The sequence below is a fragment of the Stegastes partitus genome, unplaced genomic scaffold (genome assembly GCF_000690725.1).
Source record: "Stegastes partitus isolate 25-593 unplaced genomic scaffold, Stegastes_partitus-1.0.2 Scaffold2063, whole genome shotgun sequence".
Lineage (NCBI taxonomy): Eukaryota > Metazoa > Chordata > Actinopteri > Pomacentridae > Stegastes > Stegastes partitus.
The window spans coordinates 71,376-91,590 of NW_007579794.1; the positions used below are offsets into that span (position 1 = coordinate 71,376).

Genomic DNA, 20,215 nt, shown 5'->3' on the forward strand with positions numbered 1-20,215 from the left:
GAATAGTTGGCTATTAGGCTATTTGGGTCCAGTCCGATTATGAAAATCCACTCCAAGTCATATTTCCGCTTAAAATGAACGTCAAATAAACTATGGTTACCATGCCTGTCAAAATAAAAGTTTTTTCAAATCAAAAAAGATGTCCAACCTGAGACGCACATTATATGTCATTTAATTTTGACCAGCTGTCCGCGACCCACCCAGAACAGGTCCGCGACCCACTTTTGGTTCGCAACCCACCAGTTGAGAACTCCTGTCCCAAAGCATTCCGGAATCTTACACCACTGCATCTTAGGACATTATGAACGTAGACTTTTATAGGCAGATAAAAGGTCCCACGGTATGCACTGTATCTTAGGACATTCTCAAGCCTAGTCTGTTGCAGGTAGCAAAAAGGTCCCACGGTCCATCTGCCTTCATGTCATGGGTTGCCATGGTGGGGGTGGCATGCATACATGCATTCCCAAAACATTCTGGAATCATAAACATTCCAGAAGCACAAAACATTCCGGAATCATAAACATTCCAGAATCTTACAGCATTCTAGAAGCCTAAAGCATTCTGGAATCTGTCTCTAAGTGTAGCCCTGTGATAGACTGGCGACCTGTCCAGGGTGTCCCCTGCCTTCACTCTAAGTCAGTTGGGATAGACTCCAGCCCCCCGTGACAACCAAGCACACTCACATGCACACCTACGAACAATTTAGAATCATCAATTAACCTCAACATGTTTTTGGACCTTGTGGGAGGAAGCTGGAGAATCCGGAGAGAACCCACGCTGCATGGGGAGAACATCCAAACTCCACGCAGAAAGATCCCAGTGCCCCCACCAGGATGCGAACTGGCGACCTTCTTGCTGTGAGGCAACAGTGCTATGACTGAAATATAAGAGTGAATAATTGAACTATAATATTCCAAGGTAACAGCAAGTGAAAACATTAGCTTTGCTATGTTAGCATGCCAGCTCAAGATGTGAATGTGCCCCCAGAAAGAGTCACTAGCCTGGCCTAGTCTTGTTTTTATTATAATTGGGGTGACTAATTCAAAACACAAAGAACCAGGCTTCTTACTTTGTAGGAAAATTGGTTTTCCAAGTGCAGACCCAAGTAATTATCTACAGAAACAATAAAGCTAATGTCAGGTTACAAAGCTCAGAGTTTGAAACCCCCCTGGTGGATTTTGCTATGTGAAGCAATGACAGACAGGGTGAAAGACTAAGTGTAACTGCTTGAGAAAATATGAAGTGGGGGGGAGAATATAATGTATTAACCAATCAGATGCCCTGGGATTATCAACACACACACACACACACAAAAATTTAAATAAAAGAAACTAGAGCAGCCAAAAAAAGTAACAGCACTTGCAGCCATAAAACAAGGCCAGATAAACAAACCATGTCCACAGATAGCCAGGTCCTCTGGAAGGGACCACCACTGTGCAGTCGCTTTGCCTGACATCTGTTTTGCAGCTTGGCTGTGCATGGTGGTTTATGTTGAGAAAGCAGTGTGTGTATATCATCTTTGGCCTGGGTCCATGGGATCTTGACAGTTGGCTGCAGGCAAGGATGTCTGATGCGAAGGTTTCACAGGGAGACGGAACAGCCAATAAAAAAACATGAGGAGTGTGGAGCTGTCCTCGGCAACACTTTCTCTCTTTGCTCAAGAGGTCAAGTGATGCGCGAGAAGAAAAGCCAGTAAATGTCTCCTTTATATCCTGCTTTACTGCAGAACAATCCTGCAAGAGACGCGCTGACATTAAACATGTTTGAAAGGTGTCTGTTTTTTCCCCTCGCCATGCAGACCCTGCCCCTCGTTCCCTGTTTTATAAGACAGCACCATATGGAAGAAATTTGGTTCACTCTCCTGGAAATGGTGTTGAAAATTTCATCTGCCAGGATGGTTTTGTGTCTGAATTGGTCTTGAGTTCATTCTGAATGTGCACCAGATCTCAACCGGACAAAAGCTTAAGAGGAAGAGGTCAACATGGGGCCGATTTATATTTAGGGTCCATGTTGCTTTTGAACTTGTACCAGTTCTCTTAGAACCTCTGATTTATTAGGAGTGAATCGCACTAAACATATTGCGCATGCCAGAAAGCGTTTATCATTTCTGACTTGAATACATGGAAAACAGGAAACATAACAGCTGAAGTCTGAAACTTGCACTTGCATTCATTATCCATCTGCATTAATTCTCTCAGTAGTCGCTTTGTTCTGCTGCTTGGCTAGACACATTTCTATCAAAATATCATTGCTGCAGATCAAAAGAATTTTAGAACATTGCATAATGTAAAGTGAAGAGCGCATCAGCGTCCGTCAAAGAACCGCAACTGGTTGAAACTGTTACATGAAACCTTCTTCTGTTGCTGGTTGGACAAGTCTGGAAAACTCTGTGCAACAAAGAGGTGTAATATTAAAAACAGAGGTGTTCTACACACTCGGATCAGGATCCCCACATTTCCATGAAAGCGTGACATGCAAAAGTTCGAGCTGTAGTGAATGCGGTGCTGCAGAGGAAGTTTTTCTTATTGAAATTGAATTATTCTTTCAAATTATATCAATTAGTACACAGAAAACATCAACATTTTGTAAAAGTTAATTTATTCAGTTTTTAAAAATGCAACAGTAAGTACTACAAAAACGATAATACTATTAGCAAAGCAAGCCAGGTGTGTATGGTTTAGAGAAAGCAGAAATAATAACAAGAGCAAATACACAGTTTAAGTGAACTTTCATTTCTGACACAGAAAAAAGCCAATCCTGTACCATGTTGGGCTCACAGGCCGGACTCAGTGGGTGCTCAACACCCTCCATTCAAATACAAAAATGAAACTTTGATTCAGCAAAATCATTTGAACCAAGTAGAACTTAGATAAAATGCACTCTTGGGAAAACGTACCTGCTTTTGGTATATCCTCTGTTCCTGTGTCATTAAACTCTCAAGTACACACTGAGAGCATTATGTATTTCCACTTATACCACACACACTTATTTTAGCTCACAGCCTTGCACATCAAATATTTCTTAAGCATCCAAAATCAACCTAATGACATACAAGACTTAAAAAAATAAAGTACTTTATTTGACACCATTCAATTCATAAAATGTTTTCGTATCCCACTATGTTAGAACTGATTTTTGACAAACTCTCCAAATGTGGAGTCTCAAAAGACAAAATGTGATTTGAAGCGTTTTGATAGTATTTCAAAAGTAACGAATGCTACTAGTATTAACACAATGCACGATGTGTCCAGCACAGGAAGAAAAAAACAAAAAACAGTTATACCAGAAGAGATATTCAATTTCCAATGTTTTAACATTATCTACTTAACGTTTCAACAGTGCATCCATCAGCTATAAACAATGAGCTTTCGAATATTTGGAGAATGTTTGTGCTGCCACTGAATTAGACAGACAGACAGAAAACAATGGTAAAAGTTGGGAGACAGGCAGCAGCAACAGTTATTCAGAGAACAATCATTTAAAGAACAGACATTTTGTGGTGTAGTGTCAATGGCACAAATGTAAACAACTTAAAGCAGGATAGGCAGTGTTCTTTTGGCCTCACCAGGCAAAAGTGTTTTAGAAAATTGTAATTCAAGTTGTCTGAGGGGAAACTAAATGTCTGCACCTCTACTTGACTCCATTTTCAGGCTTTAGAAATTTCAAGGTGTCTATCCTATTGACTTCTTTACAAATGCAAATGCATGTACCTTCAGATCCTGAAAGAACACTTGCAAAACTAGCATTAGCAACAACTGCGTACACACTGAGGCCATCCTTAAAAAGAGAAAAGGGATTTATGAAAAAAGATTTTGAAAGACGGTCTGATAATAAATCCACTAAAACACTTGTCAATATCAGCAAAGCATTTCCAAGATGGACAGAACTTAGAAATTACATCAACATCAAACATCAAGTTGGAGTCTGAGCTTCCTGTTCTTTTTACATCAGTGTGTGTGAATGAAGCGCATGCTGTTTCCAAATTTCTGCCGACTAAAGCTTTACTTGGTCTGAACTTTTTGGTATTTCTGCTGCTGCTGTTGCTTCACCCAACCTTTCACTATCTTTTTAGTCTGATTTGACGCCTCATAATTAGAAAAAAAAATTGCTTCACACTAAACAAAGAGGAAGACAAACTCTATTTTTTTAGCTTCTTGGAGAGGACCTTTTTAAGTGGCTGGTTCTTCTGGTCCTGGGCAGTGTCCTGATCAGGGTGAGTTTGGGGCGTCTTTGACTCGTAGAGCTGCTTGAGGCTGAGGGTCTGTTGCTCCTTTGTTGTTTCTCGTTGAGCCTGGCGCAGCAGACGTTTCATGGTCTTCACCTTTTCCCTCAGGTGGCCGTTGGCTTTCTCCAAGGTACGAACTTTCTGTGAGAGAGTCCTCACCCTCTCCTCCTCCTCGAACAGAGCCTTCTGCACTGAGGAGCACAACAACTGAGACGAGAGGAGAAAAAGATTTGTTTGTTATGTCCAGCTATTACAAAAAAAATGTGTTTGTAATATCTGGAAAAACATGAGGATTTGATTAAGTGCACTTTAAGCAATAATGTCTCCGACTCATTTCAACATTCAGCTCCCTCATTCAACCAGTGGAGGCAGACAGCAGCCCTACCTGAGCCTCGTTCTGCCAGAGGTTTCTTCCTTTATGAGGGACTTTTTATTTCCCACTGACCTTACAATGCAAAGTGCCCCCAGATGACGTATACTGTGAACTGGCACTACATAAATAGAACAGAATTGAACTGACAAATAAGACATCAGGTCCTTTCAGGCTACTTCCAACTCCCTGCTCAGAGAAAGCCAATATCAGCTCGTTTTCTGCAAGGTTTCCCACAGAATTCCATCTTGCACTGCCATTAGGGTGAAATCACATTTGGACTTTTGTCTCACATTAAATACTGATGTCAGATTCAATATGTTTTTGTTACTCTTATGACGTAGCACCTGACAGATGTGCTGTTTCGATACTGGCTTTCCTTGAGAACACTTCTGGCTCGCTCCTTGGGTTAACAAACAGTGCCAATAGCTCATAAGTCTTTCAGCATATTCCAGTGTTTGTGTAAAAAAAAGAAAAGAGCCAAAAAAACAAACAAGCTTAAAAAGAAAAAGAAGAGAAAGGGGGAAAATCAAGAAATTAATCATGCAGGATTTATAAGATTATATTTTGCTTGCTGTGGAACAGTCTGTGGATTGTTTTAGCATTACAATGTCGTGCTCTTTATGTAACAGTCAATTTATATAAGCCAAAGACAACGCAAGAGTGTAGCTCCAGGTAGCGACTAAGATCAATCTGTGGTGAGGAAAACAGTTACACAACATGCTCCCCCTATTTCAGCAAGATGAAACTCAACATGCCTGCGAAGCTGTGACAGACAATCCAAAGGGCCAGACCTTTCCTAGGTGAAAAAAATGAGCTCCAGATGCCTCTGACTGCAAGCCTGTCTGCCTGAGTGTAGATTTCCTCAGCAGATCCTAATGTTTCCACATGGGCCAGCGTGAAACTCTGATGTAAATTCTCTACCATCAGATAACAACCGCTGAGGGTTTTGAGGAAATGTTAAAAATGTGCTGCCGGCTGCCGGCCCACATCACTGGTTAGTACATTACTTGTTGTAATATTAGCTGTGGATTTTTCCCCCATGTGCTTAGTTATACCCCAGAGGGATCTCTGTGGAAGTATGAAACTTTATAAAGCAAAAAAAAAAAAAAGTTTCAAAGTTGAACAAGCAGAAGACATAAAATGGCACATCACTGTTTTGTGCAAACATGGTATGACTTTCACATAAACACATTCAGTTAGAGATGGATTGAATAACACCCTGACAGACTGACTTGGGATTAAAATATTAATAAACATATTTATTCTCCTATTTTTGATTATTATTAAGCATGTTGCACAGAAACAGGTTCAACATATACTGGAAAAGTGACATTTGAATGTAAACACTACATGCACTTTGGATATATATAAACTAGGGGTCAAGCATTATAGGGCCGGCTAATAATTAGGATTTTTTTTAGATTATTGGTATTGTTGTTGTTGTTTGTTTTTTCTAATAAATACTATTTTATGATAAAATACATGAACTAATAGATGCATTACTTCTGATGCAGTCGCCTCTCTCTGTCTGTAGTCATCTCAAACAACGTTGTGCCCATGGCACTGTCAGATAGGTTAAATGTCACAAGTAATGTGACAACAATGTTGAAATGTTCTCTTGAAATTCAACATATGCAAAGCATAAATAAACAAAGCCACTTCAGCAAAGCTTAGTGTTGAAACTATGGTGTTATTCTAAATTTTGATGAGATTTTAATTTTTACCACAAGTGTATAGCGCTTCCATATGTCATTTATCAGCCTCCCTGATTACTAATGATTGGCACGGAACAATATATCTGTCAACCCGTAATGTAAATAAAGTGAAGACATGAGGAACAATCAGGAATGTGCTGCAGTATCCAACATGGAGAAAGAAAGAAAAGTTCAGGAAGCAGCAATTTATGAAAAAATGAAATGTAGATACACCTAAGAGGGATGGCTCTAAATGTACGTTATTTGGTGGCAACATGGAGCAGAAGGGCTGGACAGTAGGAGATGATTCAGCTGATGATGTATCCTGGAGCAGCAGATGGCACGTCACACAGCCCTCAAATGTCAGCAGTCAACAAGAACTGTTTCGTGCATCACATGAACCAAACATGTAGGATATTATATTCAAAGAGAAGAAAAAGAAAACTGCTTCATAAATCTGCAACTCCAAGGGAAGCGTGTTTTGTTTCTTCACAAAAATCCAAGCTTCTATCGCACAACGAGATGAGGGAGGCAGGATTTTAATGTAGATTTGAAAGTTATCGACACCCTCTATTTCAATATTAATCTCGTGCTATGGAGAGCAGTGTGTAAAAGGAAGACTGTAATTTCTCAATGCCTGATGGGTCCAGCAGGCCTTCTAATGGGTCTGATTGTGTGTCTTCCAACTATCTGATTTCAGCAATGGAGCATGCACTAGAAGTGTCATCTCCCATTTCAGACGAGGCACTTTTAAAAGCTATCTAAGAAAAAAAACATTTGGCTGCTGTGGGACCTCCCCTGATGCACTGAGCAACTCTCCTCTGCTCTCCTCTGTTTATCTCATTGACATACCACCATTGCATGTTACTAACTTTGTCTTTTCTATATACTGTAGTTTGTGTTTTCCCTCCTCTGCAAGTATCTTTAGCTACAGAGCTACATGTTTCTGATCTGTGGTTACCAGCCTCACAAACCTCCAAAGTGTTTATTGCTCTCTTATGCTTTGTCTGCTTTCTATCTGAAACTTCTTTACCCTCCCCCCAACCAGTTGAGTCAGATGGCCGCCCTCCCTGAGCCTGGTTCTGCTGGAGGTTTCTGCTTGGTAAAGTATTTTTTCCTCCTACTGTTGCCAAAGAGCTGTTCATATGGAACAGATGGATGTTTTGGGTTTCTCTCAATGACATAATTTTGTATGTATGGTCTTCACCTTACTATGTAAAGTGCCTTGAGATAACTCATGCTGTGAATTGGCATCATATAAATGAACTGAAATGAACTGGGGCTGCTCGGTGGTTAGCACCGTCGCCTCACAGCTGGAAGATCTCCAGTTCGCATCCCAGTTAGGATGCACAAGATCTTTCTGCATGGAGTCTCCATGTTCTCCCTGTGCAGCGTGGGTTCTCTCCGGGTTCTCCGGCTTTCTCTCACAGTCCAAAAACATGTTGAGGTTAATTGGTGATTCTAAATTGTCTGTAGGTGTGAATGTGAGTGTGCTTGGTTGTCTGTCTCTAACTGTAGCCCTGTGATAGACTGGTGACCTGTCCAGGGTGTTCCCTGCCTTTTCCCCTGAGTCAGCTGGGATAGAATTAGAATTAGAATAAAACTTTATTGATCCCTAACTTTATTATCATCCCTATCCCTTGGACCCTCGTGAGAATGAAGCGGTGTATAGACAATGGATGGATGAAGTGAACTGACCAACAGATACATATCTCTGTGCCCTGCATTAAAGCAAAGTTTTATTATGCTACCTGAATTTGCAAGCTTTCACAACCCAAGTGCTGCGATTAATTTTGCCTTTGTGTCTGGCCATCTGGTCACAACAGTGTTTGTAGCCCATCGAATCAAATTTCACCGCATTAGTGTCAGAAATATAAAACTGTGGGAAAACCCTGATTGTTAAAATAATGTTTTTATTACCGATACAGTTTAGTGTTAAATATTAAAATGACTTCATTGACATTTAATTTACTTCGGTTCACACTGGATTATATAGTATGCTGTGTGTTGCATGATGTGATCTGATGTGAGTTTAGGTGAGTTGTCCAAACAATGGTTGCTCGGTACCAGTAAAAACAAAGTCTGTTTTTATTTTGCTAAGAGGAAATCTAATAATGAGAATGATGTAAGAAAGCAGCACTGATATTGAGATGTCGCTCTGTAATTACAATCACAGGCCTGACCCAACGTTTGCTGTTCATGGAAACATAAAACCATGTTTTCATTCTCTTTAGATTTTTGCTTTTATGACTACTCAGCAAATGATTAGAAACAGACAGAAGAGGACTGACCTAAATCAGGGGGATCATGGCAAAGGTTTAAATTCATTAAAGGAGATAAAGCTGTGGTGAGTTGCTGGAAACCATTAATGTGCTGACGTGTGGACTCTGAGACAAACTGGAGGAGATTTTACAAAGACAAGGAGCCAGTTTTCCAGTGATGCTTACGTATAAATGAGCTTTGATCAATGAAACAGTGACAGCAGGGGTGTCAAGTGAACATGTGCATTATTATGAGCATCTGACGAGTAGCGACTTTCAAATGGTCCAGTTTGCCTTTAATTATTGATTGCATTTGTAATTTTTAATGGGGTTTTTTTTTCTTTAAACATAGTGAGTTCATTGTTTGACTAAACCTCAGAAAATGTGCTTCTGGTTTACCATGCATTAAGAACAGATTAACTTGCCAGCTTCTTCACAGTATTCCTTTGAAAACGACAGGATTTAATACTAAATCTTCTTTGTGTGCTCACAGTTCTTCTGGCTTTTGGGGCTTATTGGACTCTTTTCCCTGAGCTGTGTGTGAAGTCACCATGAGCCTGTCACAGCTGCCTCCAAACAGATGTTTCTTTGACTAACTGTCTGATACTGACAAGTTCAAAATAATCAAATGCTCTATCAACACTGAAACAAGTCTACGCTGGTGGTTCAGAGTGACTACGTACCCGGCTGTCCTCCTGAGCCTCCCACTCTGGGGTAAAGCTGTGGACTTGGGTGCCTGGTGTGCAGTTGGAAAACTGGAAGAGGCTCGCAAACATGCGGTGGTTATCAGCAGTATCGGGGAAGATAGGGTCCTGGAAATTCACTCCGTGGGGGACAATATTGTAGTTCTCATCCATCCTGCATGGCACAAAGGGAAAATATTGTACTGACACAGTGGTGAACAAAGACAAAATCTGGACTTTCAAGGAAAGTCTAGGTACGTAAGAAAACAAACACAGATGCAGATTCAGACACACAAAGGTATTATGCAACACTTAATTGTCATCAGGATCCCATTCAAATTGAAGCAGATGTAGTCACTTATAGCTATTTAACCCAAAGTCTGTTGAACTGAGCATTTAGTGATTTAGTTTATACAGTTTATACATATACTGTATATAAAACTGACAAACATATGCCATTAGTAAAAGAACATTTTAGGGGGGGTGAAAAAGCGTATCAATGCAGAATTGTTAACAGACCTTGGTCTATTTTTATGTAAATTCAAGCATTATGTGAATGACTCAAACCAGCAAATTACAAGCCAAAGGGATTTAAGAGTGCATGTTTCATATCTTCAGGAAGTCTTGAAGCAGCGCGTTTCCATACATCTGGATTCAATCTCATATCCCTCCAGGGACATCAAAAGTTTGGCTGTCTGTATCAGAAACTATACGTGTCTGTTGTATATGTGGGTATGTGTGCATGTTGAAAAAGCAAAAGGAAAGCTGATGTTTTGCTTCAACAGAAGATGTCAAAGGTTAAATGTAATGACAGTGGGAAGAAGGTCACATCATCCACAAAAAAAATAACTAAAAAGAACCCTTTTTTAACTACTAAACCAAACTGAACTCAACAACTGAAACATAAAATACATTACTGGACAGCATCATTTTGGTACATGTTGCACAGCACTAAAGCAACCCATGCAAAAAATGCTTTAAAATCTTTATTTTGAGTGGAAGCTTCAGTACAAGTTTCTTCTCTTTTTGTATTGGATTGTTTTCCTTAGACAGAGAAGTTCTAATTCTCAAAGGAGTGAAATGTAGGCTAAAGTTTTTACAGTGAGCATATGGCAGAAGCAGAACACTCAATCTGTCTCATTTAAAGGTCCTGAGGGAGATCCTCAGTTGCATTTTTCTCCATGCTAGGCTCTGATTCGTGCTGTCCAGAAAGCTTATACTCATGATTGATTGGAAAGACTATTTTAGTCTGAGACAATGTTTTAGAGGCTTTTAGAGCAGGAAATGAACGGCCACCGGAGACTGTGATGAGAAGTTTTCCATTTTGCTAATAGAGCATTTGGGACTTGGTGTTGCACATTGGCCACAGCAAAACTCCTTTGAAACTCTAAACTAAGAGGTCCATGATGAGGAGTTTCATGTTAGTAAAACTGCCAAAAAGTAGAACATGCAAACACAATTTTTAAGCCATATATTAATTCTTTTAAACCAACAAATTAAATTCTCCATGATTCTTTGAGCGTTGTGGTGCTAGATGTCACATTTGGTAAAATAAAACAGCTCTTAGAAGAGCAGCAACAACAGCAAAAGTGCTCAGAAGCTGCAAAGAGCCATAGAAAATGATTGTGATACATCTCTTTCAGGTTCAAACCCAAAAGTAATTTAAGGGCACATGTTTTATATCAAATGCAGTAGTGCAATGATCAGTTGAAGAAATAGCTGGAAGATCCACTTATTTACTTTCTTGCCAAAAGATGAGAAAATCAGTAGTTGTCTGCACTGTAAAAATCAAGCTACCACCAGCACCAAGTTAGCTCAGCTTCGCACAAAACTAAAAGCATGTTAAGTCGGCTTTGTCTGAAGGTAACAAAAGCTGCTTACTAGAAGCTCTAAAGGTCACTAATTAACACTTTGTATCTTGTTAAGCCAATTTCTTGGCTCCAGGGTAGTTATTCTGTGACTTCTTAAAGTTTTTGCCCCCAGCCCATAAGTCTTGCACGTTACACCCTGTTGAGCTGCAAGTCAACACTTTTAGACTTTTTCTTTTTATGGATAAAACAAACGCACTAAGTATTCTGCTTTAAGGTCAGAAGGTAGACTGACTCTTTCACCTTTCCACAGAGCCAGGCTACTTGTTCCAGTCTTCACACAAGGCTAAGCTGACCAACTGCTTGCTAATCTACACTCAAGAGACAGATACTACTACTATTAACTACTATTGATGAGAAAGAATTTAAATATATATATATACCAAAAAATCCAACTGTGTCTTGGCCACCCTTTTGGTCCCTTGGAATCAGCAGAAATAAGTGTGAACAAACACTGACAGATCACCTTGTTAAGTTATTATTGGCATTTGTGTGTGCAAGAAAGATTTTTCTCCCATAAAACAAACAAAAAAATATATAATAAATAAAAAAAATGCCGAAGAGAGAGTTTGTGCAAGCACCCTATTATGACCCATTTTTACATTTCACAATGACCAACTCCTCTAGCTAATAAGAGTGAAAGAGAAAATGCAGCGGCATTCGTATAAAAGCCACAAGGTCCACATAGAGGGAGGAGGTTGGGGTGGCAGGACAGGTTCACAAAACAGTAGGCTTAAAGGGCCTAGTTAGTCTAGTGTCTGTGTTGATTCTCAGTCATCCAGGTTATGGTAATCCTACGTTCTTCACATGAAGGTGATTAGATTTTTCTTTTTGGTTCTTGAAGATGCCTCCCCATGAATCCAAGAGGCCTCCTCGCTTCTAACTAACTGGTTTATTCTCACTCTCAAATCACATGGCTCTTGATCTGTTAATGACCCAAGGTTAATAACACCTATCCAATGGTTCAGATATGTGGATGACACCTTGATCAAAATCAAAGCCCAAGAAGTAGACATTTTCACAAATATTATCAGCAACATCAGGTTCACAAGCATCAGTGAAAATAAATTGCCTTTTTGGACTCTGCTTGAGTTTAAAGGAAACAGACCAGTAGATACCTACTGCTTTACTCTCACCTCCCACTGGAACATAAGCTGGTGGTAATCAGAATTTTACAGCACAGAGCTGAGAATATCCCTACCAAGACAAATGGGAACGGAAAAGGAGCACACACATAGTAGGAAAGTATTTAAAACCTGTGGCGACTGGGCCTTTGGTAAGTCAGCAAAAAGATCAGAAAAGAACAGTACATCATCAAACAGAGATGAAAAGAAGGACAGGCGGAAAAACATTGTCATCTTGTGGAGAAACACAGAAGGATTTTCTTCAAACATAAGATCCCAGCACACTTTAGACTCAGCAACACTCTGTGACAAAAACTGGTACCCTGAGGATAAAACTCCCAAACACAAGCTGAGCAAGGTTGTATATACGATCCAGCGCAATATAAAATGGACAGACCTATATATAACAGAGACTTAACTACTGCTTCACCACACAACACAGAAAAGCCAGCTCCTCAGGGCAAGACTCAGCACTTAACCTGAATCCAAAGCATAAAGGAAACTCCTCAGGACAGCAATGTTTTGGACAGAAAAGACAAGTGGTTTGAGAGAGGAGCAAATGGAGCCATCTATGCTAAACTGGAACAGCCATCTCTAAACAAACACTGGGATTTACAACACCAATAAGTGTACCAGCAGGTACTTAGATCGCAGTCCAGAGATTCTTCCCCAGACAGTTTCACCAACAATAACACCTTGAGTCAAGAGGAACTTTCACAACCATTCACACCCTGAGAGTTGGGGTGATAACATGTACCTGGGTCTCCCCATCAGTAGGCTAAAACTAGAACTAAAAAGCGAAGTCCTGTTGTGATTTTACTGAAGCACTTAGTTAAGATAGTGTTTGCTTTCTGCTTCCACAAGGATCTACTAGGGTCCAAGTGGTGTAAATTTCATCAACAGATGGTGTTCCTAAGGCCCTGTGTAGACGTCCACATACCCTTTACTTTTCAACAGTCTTAGTGCATATATGCTGTATGAGCGGAATGCATAGACGTGAATGCATCCTTGAAGTGGACTCATGGATGCAAAAATTTTAACTCTAGTCTAACAGGGGGGCCTCATGTTCGACTGAAACACAAAGATCTGTAGAACAGAGGAGAGCTGCCTATTCAGGTTATAATTCACTGTTGCTTTTCATTAGGAGTTATGCAGCTTACAATATTTACATTTTGTTGATAGATATAAAAAAAGATTGATTATAGCTGCTTTAACTGGGTACTCAGGTATGTAAACACTGCTAAACAAAACTGTAATGATCTTGGTTGTTATTACAAACAGTTCAAAGCTGCCCATTATGTGACTGTGTTGTAAATCCTATGTGTGCAAACGTGATGAATAAAACTCTTAATAATTAATACCTTATTAAATACCCTTCTGAACTATGCTTTGTATCCCAAAAGCCTGAATACTTTGTGCACTAAACCCTTCTGCAAAGGGAAATGTGGGTAAACATTTGTGGGGGGTTCCCCTCCATATATATCCTTGGTAAATGCAAACAAAGACCACTGAAGTCATTTACTGCAGTAATTGCTGCTTCTTAATTATCTTCAGGTCTGCACTTAAACTGAGCTCTGTTGTGAATAACTTCAGGAAGTTTCTGATAGCGGCCATCTGTCTGATTAGAGGGATAACATCCGGAAGATTTTAGCATCACAACAGGGGACAACAAAGTCATCCCTGCAGGTGCGATTATCTCCGACTGGTAAAATCATATTGCAGCCTTTTAGCCACCATCCCACACAGCAATACACAGTCACACATGTGAGTGCCATTCTGCATATGTGATGTGTAACATATGCTGTAAAGGCGCTATTGTTGTTGGCTCGGCTGCCGACCCTCATGCGCGACAGCCAAACTTTAAACTTGAGGAATGCCTCTCAGTGTCCCCTCTCTGAATATCGGACTCTTCATCTGTTTGAGGGCAGAATGTGAGAGAAATGTCAATACGACCTGTCAGCACACGTTCTCTTCATCAAATGGCATACTGGTGCATTTCAGCAGGACAAAAGGTGGTCCTACCGCCTGCTGCTGTGCTGATAACTCTCCTGAGTGAAAAATTCTTTGTAGGTTTACCTTCAAGCTGTTGGGAAATGTCTGGCTCTGTAATTACACTGGCTGGAATGCAATAGACGTTTCCTGAGTAACAGTGTTGTTTCTGTCCAACACAGACGTTTAAGAATTAACCTGCCGCATACTTTTTGGAAATTTGAGTGGAAGGTTTGGCTGGCTAGTAAATACATTATTAACCTGAAAGTTAGGATGGTATCGCGCTGACAGATGGACGGATTTTGCGAGGATAGATGCCAGTCATCTGCCTGATTAAGTCCTATGGGAGTCATTACCTCCTTTTCCATGACAGATCTCAGGGCAGATCTGAAGAGCTGCAGGTTTTTATGAGAAAGAAGTGAGCAGGAGCAGAGAAGTGGTGAAGTTCAATGCATGGATTTTCTATCACACAGAGAAAACAAAAAGAATTGACTCTAAATGAGGAATTTGTTGAAAATATTGGCTTTAGAAACTACAAAATTAGCAACAAGCAATGACTCCCATAGAGATTTCCCAAAGGTTAACCACCTTACTGATGGGATTACTGTTAGGTTATGTTCACCGCATAACCCAATTATAAGCTGCACGCTTCTGTGCCAGTTTAAATATTTGTCTGTCTCAGGTGTCAGAGAGGTTCTGGCATTATGTAAGTCCAGTGTTTCATACAGAGACAAGCTGCACGGCCCTTCCGTCCAGCCTCTAATCTAATAAAATGTACATTTAAGTATGTCGCTCTGAAGTAATAGTTTACCTGTCACAAGAAATTCACATTTATCTGTCCCCCAGCACTTTTTTTTTAATGTTCAGGACATGAATCTACATTGCATTTGGTGAAATGGTGAGTGGAATTAAGTGCAGTGTTTTGGCCGAACATCTTGAAGTGTGCAAGAGGGACTGGACATGAGAGTGTAAGTGGGTCATTCATGTCATGTCATCTAAGGACAGATACTCACAGAGACACAGATCTAAAACCAAATTGCACCAGATGCTTGAAACTTTAGCAAAAAGTCAGTTTATGTTGGAGTAGAGAAGCATTATAGTGTGTTTTCTATCACTTAACTGACTGGTGCATATATATATATATATATTACAGCTGTTTATTATTATGATGGTAGTAAAAAAAAAAAAAAGTTGTGCATCAGTGACAAGAAACTAATTCACTGAGTCATTAGAGGTAGAAGTGGTTCACCTTAGGAAGAAGTAGTAGTTGTTGTTTTTGGTGACGCTGTAGGAGAAGCAGGGGAAGTAGCCCAGACCGCTGACATTAAACCTGGAGCCGGCGGGGACCTCCAGCATGCTGCCCCACGCCTGGTCGCACTGCAGCTCGATCTCGGCGGAGAAGAGCAGGTCGGTGTCGTGCTGCCACGGCAGGTAGTTGTACACGCTGTACGACTCCTTGTGCAGCGCCAGCACTTTGGCAAAGACGATGATCTCCGCCAGTTCGGCACGGCACGCTTCTGTCTGCGGTCTCCAGTCGTGGGGCAGCTGACACCCAAAGCTCCCATCAGGAGCGGCAGCGGCCACAACAAACGCCAAAATAATCCACATGATGCGACGGAGAGGAGACGTCTGTGGGGAGGTGAGGCGCACCAGGGCGCACGATGCTGGTGATGGATGAAGTCACTCAGAAAAAGAAAAGAAAGGAAAAGGAAAAAACTGCGGGGCTTTTATCACATGTGCATACAAGTACTGATTAAACTAATACTGAAACGTACAAAAATTCTACTTGCACTAAAGTTTTTTGCAGCACTGTTGCCCCAAGTACTTTCTTCCCCTGCTATCTCCTGCAGCTCCAGTTTTTGAAACTGGATCAGCCCATTCACACCAGCATCTCCTGCAACAACAGTGCCTCTCACCTTTGAGATGAGAACAGGAGGAGCAAAGCAAAAAGTGCGAATCCAGACCTGCACGTAAAGTTGCGAAAATCCTGTAAAATTATACTTAAATCCTCCACCTCCAAGGTTTTCCAAGGAATTCTGTAGAATATAGCAACAAAGGCGTCGAGAAGTCACCACAGCCAACAATAAAAGGCTAGAATTAAACTCAAGAAAAGATCAGTGGCGCCCTCTGATGACTAAGTGCAGAAGTTGAAGTAGTAGTTTTACTTGACCTTTGACTTCATAGCTGGTCTTTAAAGTTGTGTATCATCCACGAGGATCTGCTAAAAAATACACAAACCTGCACTTGTCTGATGTGTTCAGCTATGGTAGGACGTCTTGACAGACAAGAGTCTTTGAGAAAGACAAGTTAAATCCTCTGTAAACTTTGATCAAAAGCTCCTCAGAGTCAAAGCTGAGGGCTTAAAACCACATCTTTTGTGGACCTAGAATGGATAACATGTCTGACTACAGATCAGAGGTTTGTGGGTTTTGACTCCTGGCTGTCTCAACTTTTAACATTAGGCCATTATTCCATCCACAACACTAACATAACATAATAGACCTTCTTCTTACCTACACAGGTTATAGTTGCCCCTGACCAGGGGGCAACTATAGAGTATTTGATCCCATCTGTGTGCGTGTGTGTCTGTGAATAGTCTGGAGCCAGAGTGCTAAGGTCTAACATGTTGATATTTCACAGGTGAGCTACGAATGGCCTCTCCTCAGAATGATTTGAGTTTGGGGTCAATCAGTGCAAAAATAGCTCTGCTAGAGGTCAAAGGTCACTTTTTGAATAAAGCCATACACCTTCAAAAGGGTGGAAGGCAGATTTATGGTATTTGGTGCAGATAAGCAACCATGTTGAGGCTTTCCATTGGTGATGTTACATTTGACCTCACATGATATTTCAAGGTCAAATTCAAGGTCATACATTTTGACTGCACTCTAACTTGAACACGGTGCATGATTGACATTGTTTGTATTGGAAACCATATATAGGCTTTCCACTAGGGATGTAACAGTTGATCTTGGGTCCTTGGGTCAGACTCAAGGTCAGAACATGTTGATATTGCCATTATATATTATATCACATACAGTGTATACATGGATAGCACCCATTTCACCTTGAACAACCAGCCAACCATGATTAGTGAAAGAAAACACCTATTTGTGGTAAGTTGGATAGAATAATGGTTTATTGGGGCTCAGTGCAATCTTGACCGGCAGGGGCAACTATATCCCTCGACTGAGGGCCATCTAGTTGGATATAATTCCGCCAAATGCACTACTGTCAAATATATCACCTTTAAAAAAAAAAATTTAAAAATACAAATAGAATGACAACAAACAAACAAAAGTTCCACAGAAATCTAGTACCACTACACTGATGGAAGTACAGTAAATATAGCAAAGATGATCATTTTGTCTTCAATATACAAACAGACTAAAGGATTTCTTTGTAATACGACAAGTGGTATAAGAACAACAGCTGATAAAGACACATCACACACGTCAGATGACGCTTCTGAAGAAGGCGACAGATAAGACGCCGAAACATGTCAAGGTACAGCTAACAACTTTATATCACTTGTCGTATTACAAAGAAATCCTTAAGTCTACAGTAAATATAGTTTGTGTTCAATGTTTGGCTGAAAGTTCAGAAGTATTTGGCTGCAGTGTAAAAAGAATCCTGTGAGTCAAAAACGAGGGAAAATACTAAATAAGGTTTTCACAGTGCTAGTGCGCAATGGATAACACGTCTGATTATAGATCAGAAGATTTTAGGTTCGACTCCGTGCTGGCTCAACTTTTAACATTGTTGTATCCATAGATGTTACCCATAAGGAAAAAAGAGTGATTGTGAGTGAAACCATGAGAATGAAGCGTCCAAAGGGGTCAGTTTCAGTGGAGATGATGTGACTGTTAAACTTGTGTTTCAGGGTCAACGTAGGTTCGTTGGTGATAACTGTCATTACAATTGGCTGTCAACCTATTACAAACTAGTAGTTACACCAAAAGAGTTAAACAGTGAAGCCAGATAACAAAGACATATCCTGGATATGTTGAACTCGTTTTGTAGTTCAGACGTCAGCTAGTTGGTCTGAATCACAAACTAGACACTTTTGTATTTCAGCTGTTTGTCAGTGACATAGAATAGAGGGTATCAGGCACATTTCATGTAAATTTTAACTGATCTTTATCTAAAAAATGATTACATTTTATTTATAAAACAATATGTACAATAATTATATATACAAGGAGGTGATGTTGCAGCTTTTTTCTCTGATCTGTGCTGCGGCGGCGAGACTCCTCCTGAGCTGAAAAGAACACAGACAGTGTCAGTGTTTTTAAATCATGTTCATGTGACAACAGACAAGTTGTTTTTCAACATCCTCCAGCATTTCCAAGTGGTTTTACTGCTGGCATGATGAAAGAAACTGCTGGTTCATTTCTAACTGTGAGCTGTAGGATTAACAACATGGCTACTGCACTTGAAAGCCCTTAATTGGTATAATCAGGTGGTAGAGCGGGTTGTCCACTGATGGCAAGGTTGGCGGTTCGATCCCCGGTTCCCCCCCACATGCCGAAGTGTCCTTGGGCAAGACACTGAACCCCAAATGGCTCCCAATGGTAGATTAGCGCCTTGCATGGCAGCTCTGTCGCCATTTGGTGTATGAATGTGTGTGTGAATGGGTGAATGAGAAACATTGTAAAGCGCTTTGAGTGCCGCAAAGGTAGAAAAGCGCTATATAAGTGCAGACCATTTACGTTGAAATCAGAAATCACAGAATTGACCTTCTTTAAAATTACATTTCATTGAATGCTTGTTGATGTAGGAGTAAGTGTATCTCTGTCTCCTGGTTTCAACTAAGCTAAGCTGTCTGCCAGCAGTAAAAACAAACAAACAAAAAAAAGATATTTCCCAAGATGTCAAACTTTTTTGTGAAGGACTTTGTCTCTTTTCAACATTGTTAAATGGGTACGATTAATCTATAGCCAGACCAATACATTAGTCCGATGATGTTAGTGGCCAATATTGACCTTTCATAGATGTACTGATATTGGCATATATGTTGTCTCACTTTCCACAGAACACAATGTAGAAAAGGAACCTTGGAATAATTTAGAAATGGTACCACCACATAATTTGTCTCTTGCACTTTCTGCAGCACATGTAGCAGAGTATGTATCACAGCTGAGCAGACAGTGCTGGGCAGTCAAGTGGTGTCCTCATGGTAATTTGCTAAATAGTTTGAAATACATTGGTGGAAAGTTAATTAACATCTCCAGTGAAATAAACCATTAAAATAACTCTAACGTACAGTATGTCGACATCAATACTGAAATTCTTAACTCCCTAAAAATTAGTGTTGGTCGTAAAATCCAACATCGGTGCATTTTGGGAGAACCCATTAAACTGGCCGAGCTTGCCTCTGGTGCAGCCAACTGTGGGGCAGGAAAAGGGAGGAAGAAGTGTTTTGACTGCTTCTGATTTACGTTTGAAAGTCTGCCACTGATGTCTAACATGTCCTTCATAAAACACTGTTCAACACCTGAGAGGAGACTCCAGACAGACAAATCCAGACATTTTAATCCAGGCAGCCAATAAGGATTCCAGATGTTTGCTCCTGAAATGACTGCAGTCAAAATCCACCTAATGCACAAAAATAAAGGACGGTTTCAGTTATGTAACAGCAGTTGTTTTGCATCAGCTCCAGTGATTTTAACTGAGTAGGTGAACCACACGTCTGTTGTTAGCTGAATACAATGCTGATCTAAATCCTCCTCAGATGTTTTTTGCGACAGAAAATTGACACTGATGTCCCCTCTATATGGCTATTACAGAAAATACTGCAGGATGTTTTAGGATTGTGGAACCTTTTAGCTGGAAAACTGATCTATAATGCTTTCACTGCAGCTGAAAGAATTTATTTTCCTGCAAATGCTTAATAAATCACTTCTCTATATTTAATAAGCTTCAGAAACCTTTAGTTATGTCGAAATTAAAACCACAAGTGTTTGTACAACAGCAACAACCAGCAGCCAGATGTAATTAA

At 40.3% G+C, this 20,215-nt stretch overlaps 1 protein-coding gene across 1 annotated transcript; it reads right to left on the minus strand.

Moving 5' to 3' along the window:
• Nucleotides 1-2,581: 2,581 nt before the first annotated feature.
• ccdc3b (coiled-coil domain containing 3b) lies at nt 2,582-16,072 on the minus strand. Its single transcript, XM_008303759.1, has 3 exons — nt 15,467-16,072; nt 9,237-9,411; nt 2,582-4,432 (listed from the first exon to the last, which is right to left on the minus strand). The coding sequence occupies exons 1-3, from the start codon at nt 15,823-15,825 to the stop codon at nt 4,139-4,141; spliced, it is 828 nt and encodes a 275-aa protein (XP_008301981.1). The 5' UTR covers nt 15,826-16,072; the 3' UTR covers nt 2,582-4,138.
• Between the last annotated feature and the right edge of the window lie 4,143 nt (nt 16,073-20,215).

Bases quoted from the DNA above. Each gene is read 5' to 3' on its own strand.
- ccdc3b (XM_008303759.1), bottom strand. From the start codon at position 15,825: ATGTGGATTATTTTGGCGTTTGTTGTGGCCGCTGCCGCTCCTGATGGG. The intron at 9,412-15,466 runs GTGAACCACTTC...TGTGCCATGCAG, and splicing joins AACTACTACTTCTTCCTAAG to GATGGATGAGAACTACAATA. The intron at 4,433-9,236 runs GTACGTAGTCAC...CTCTCGTCTCAG, and splicing joins AGGCTCAGGAGGACAGCCGG to TTGTTGTGCTCCTCAGTGCA.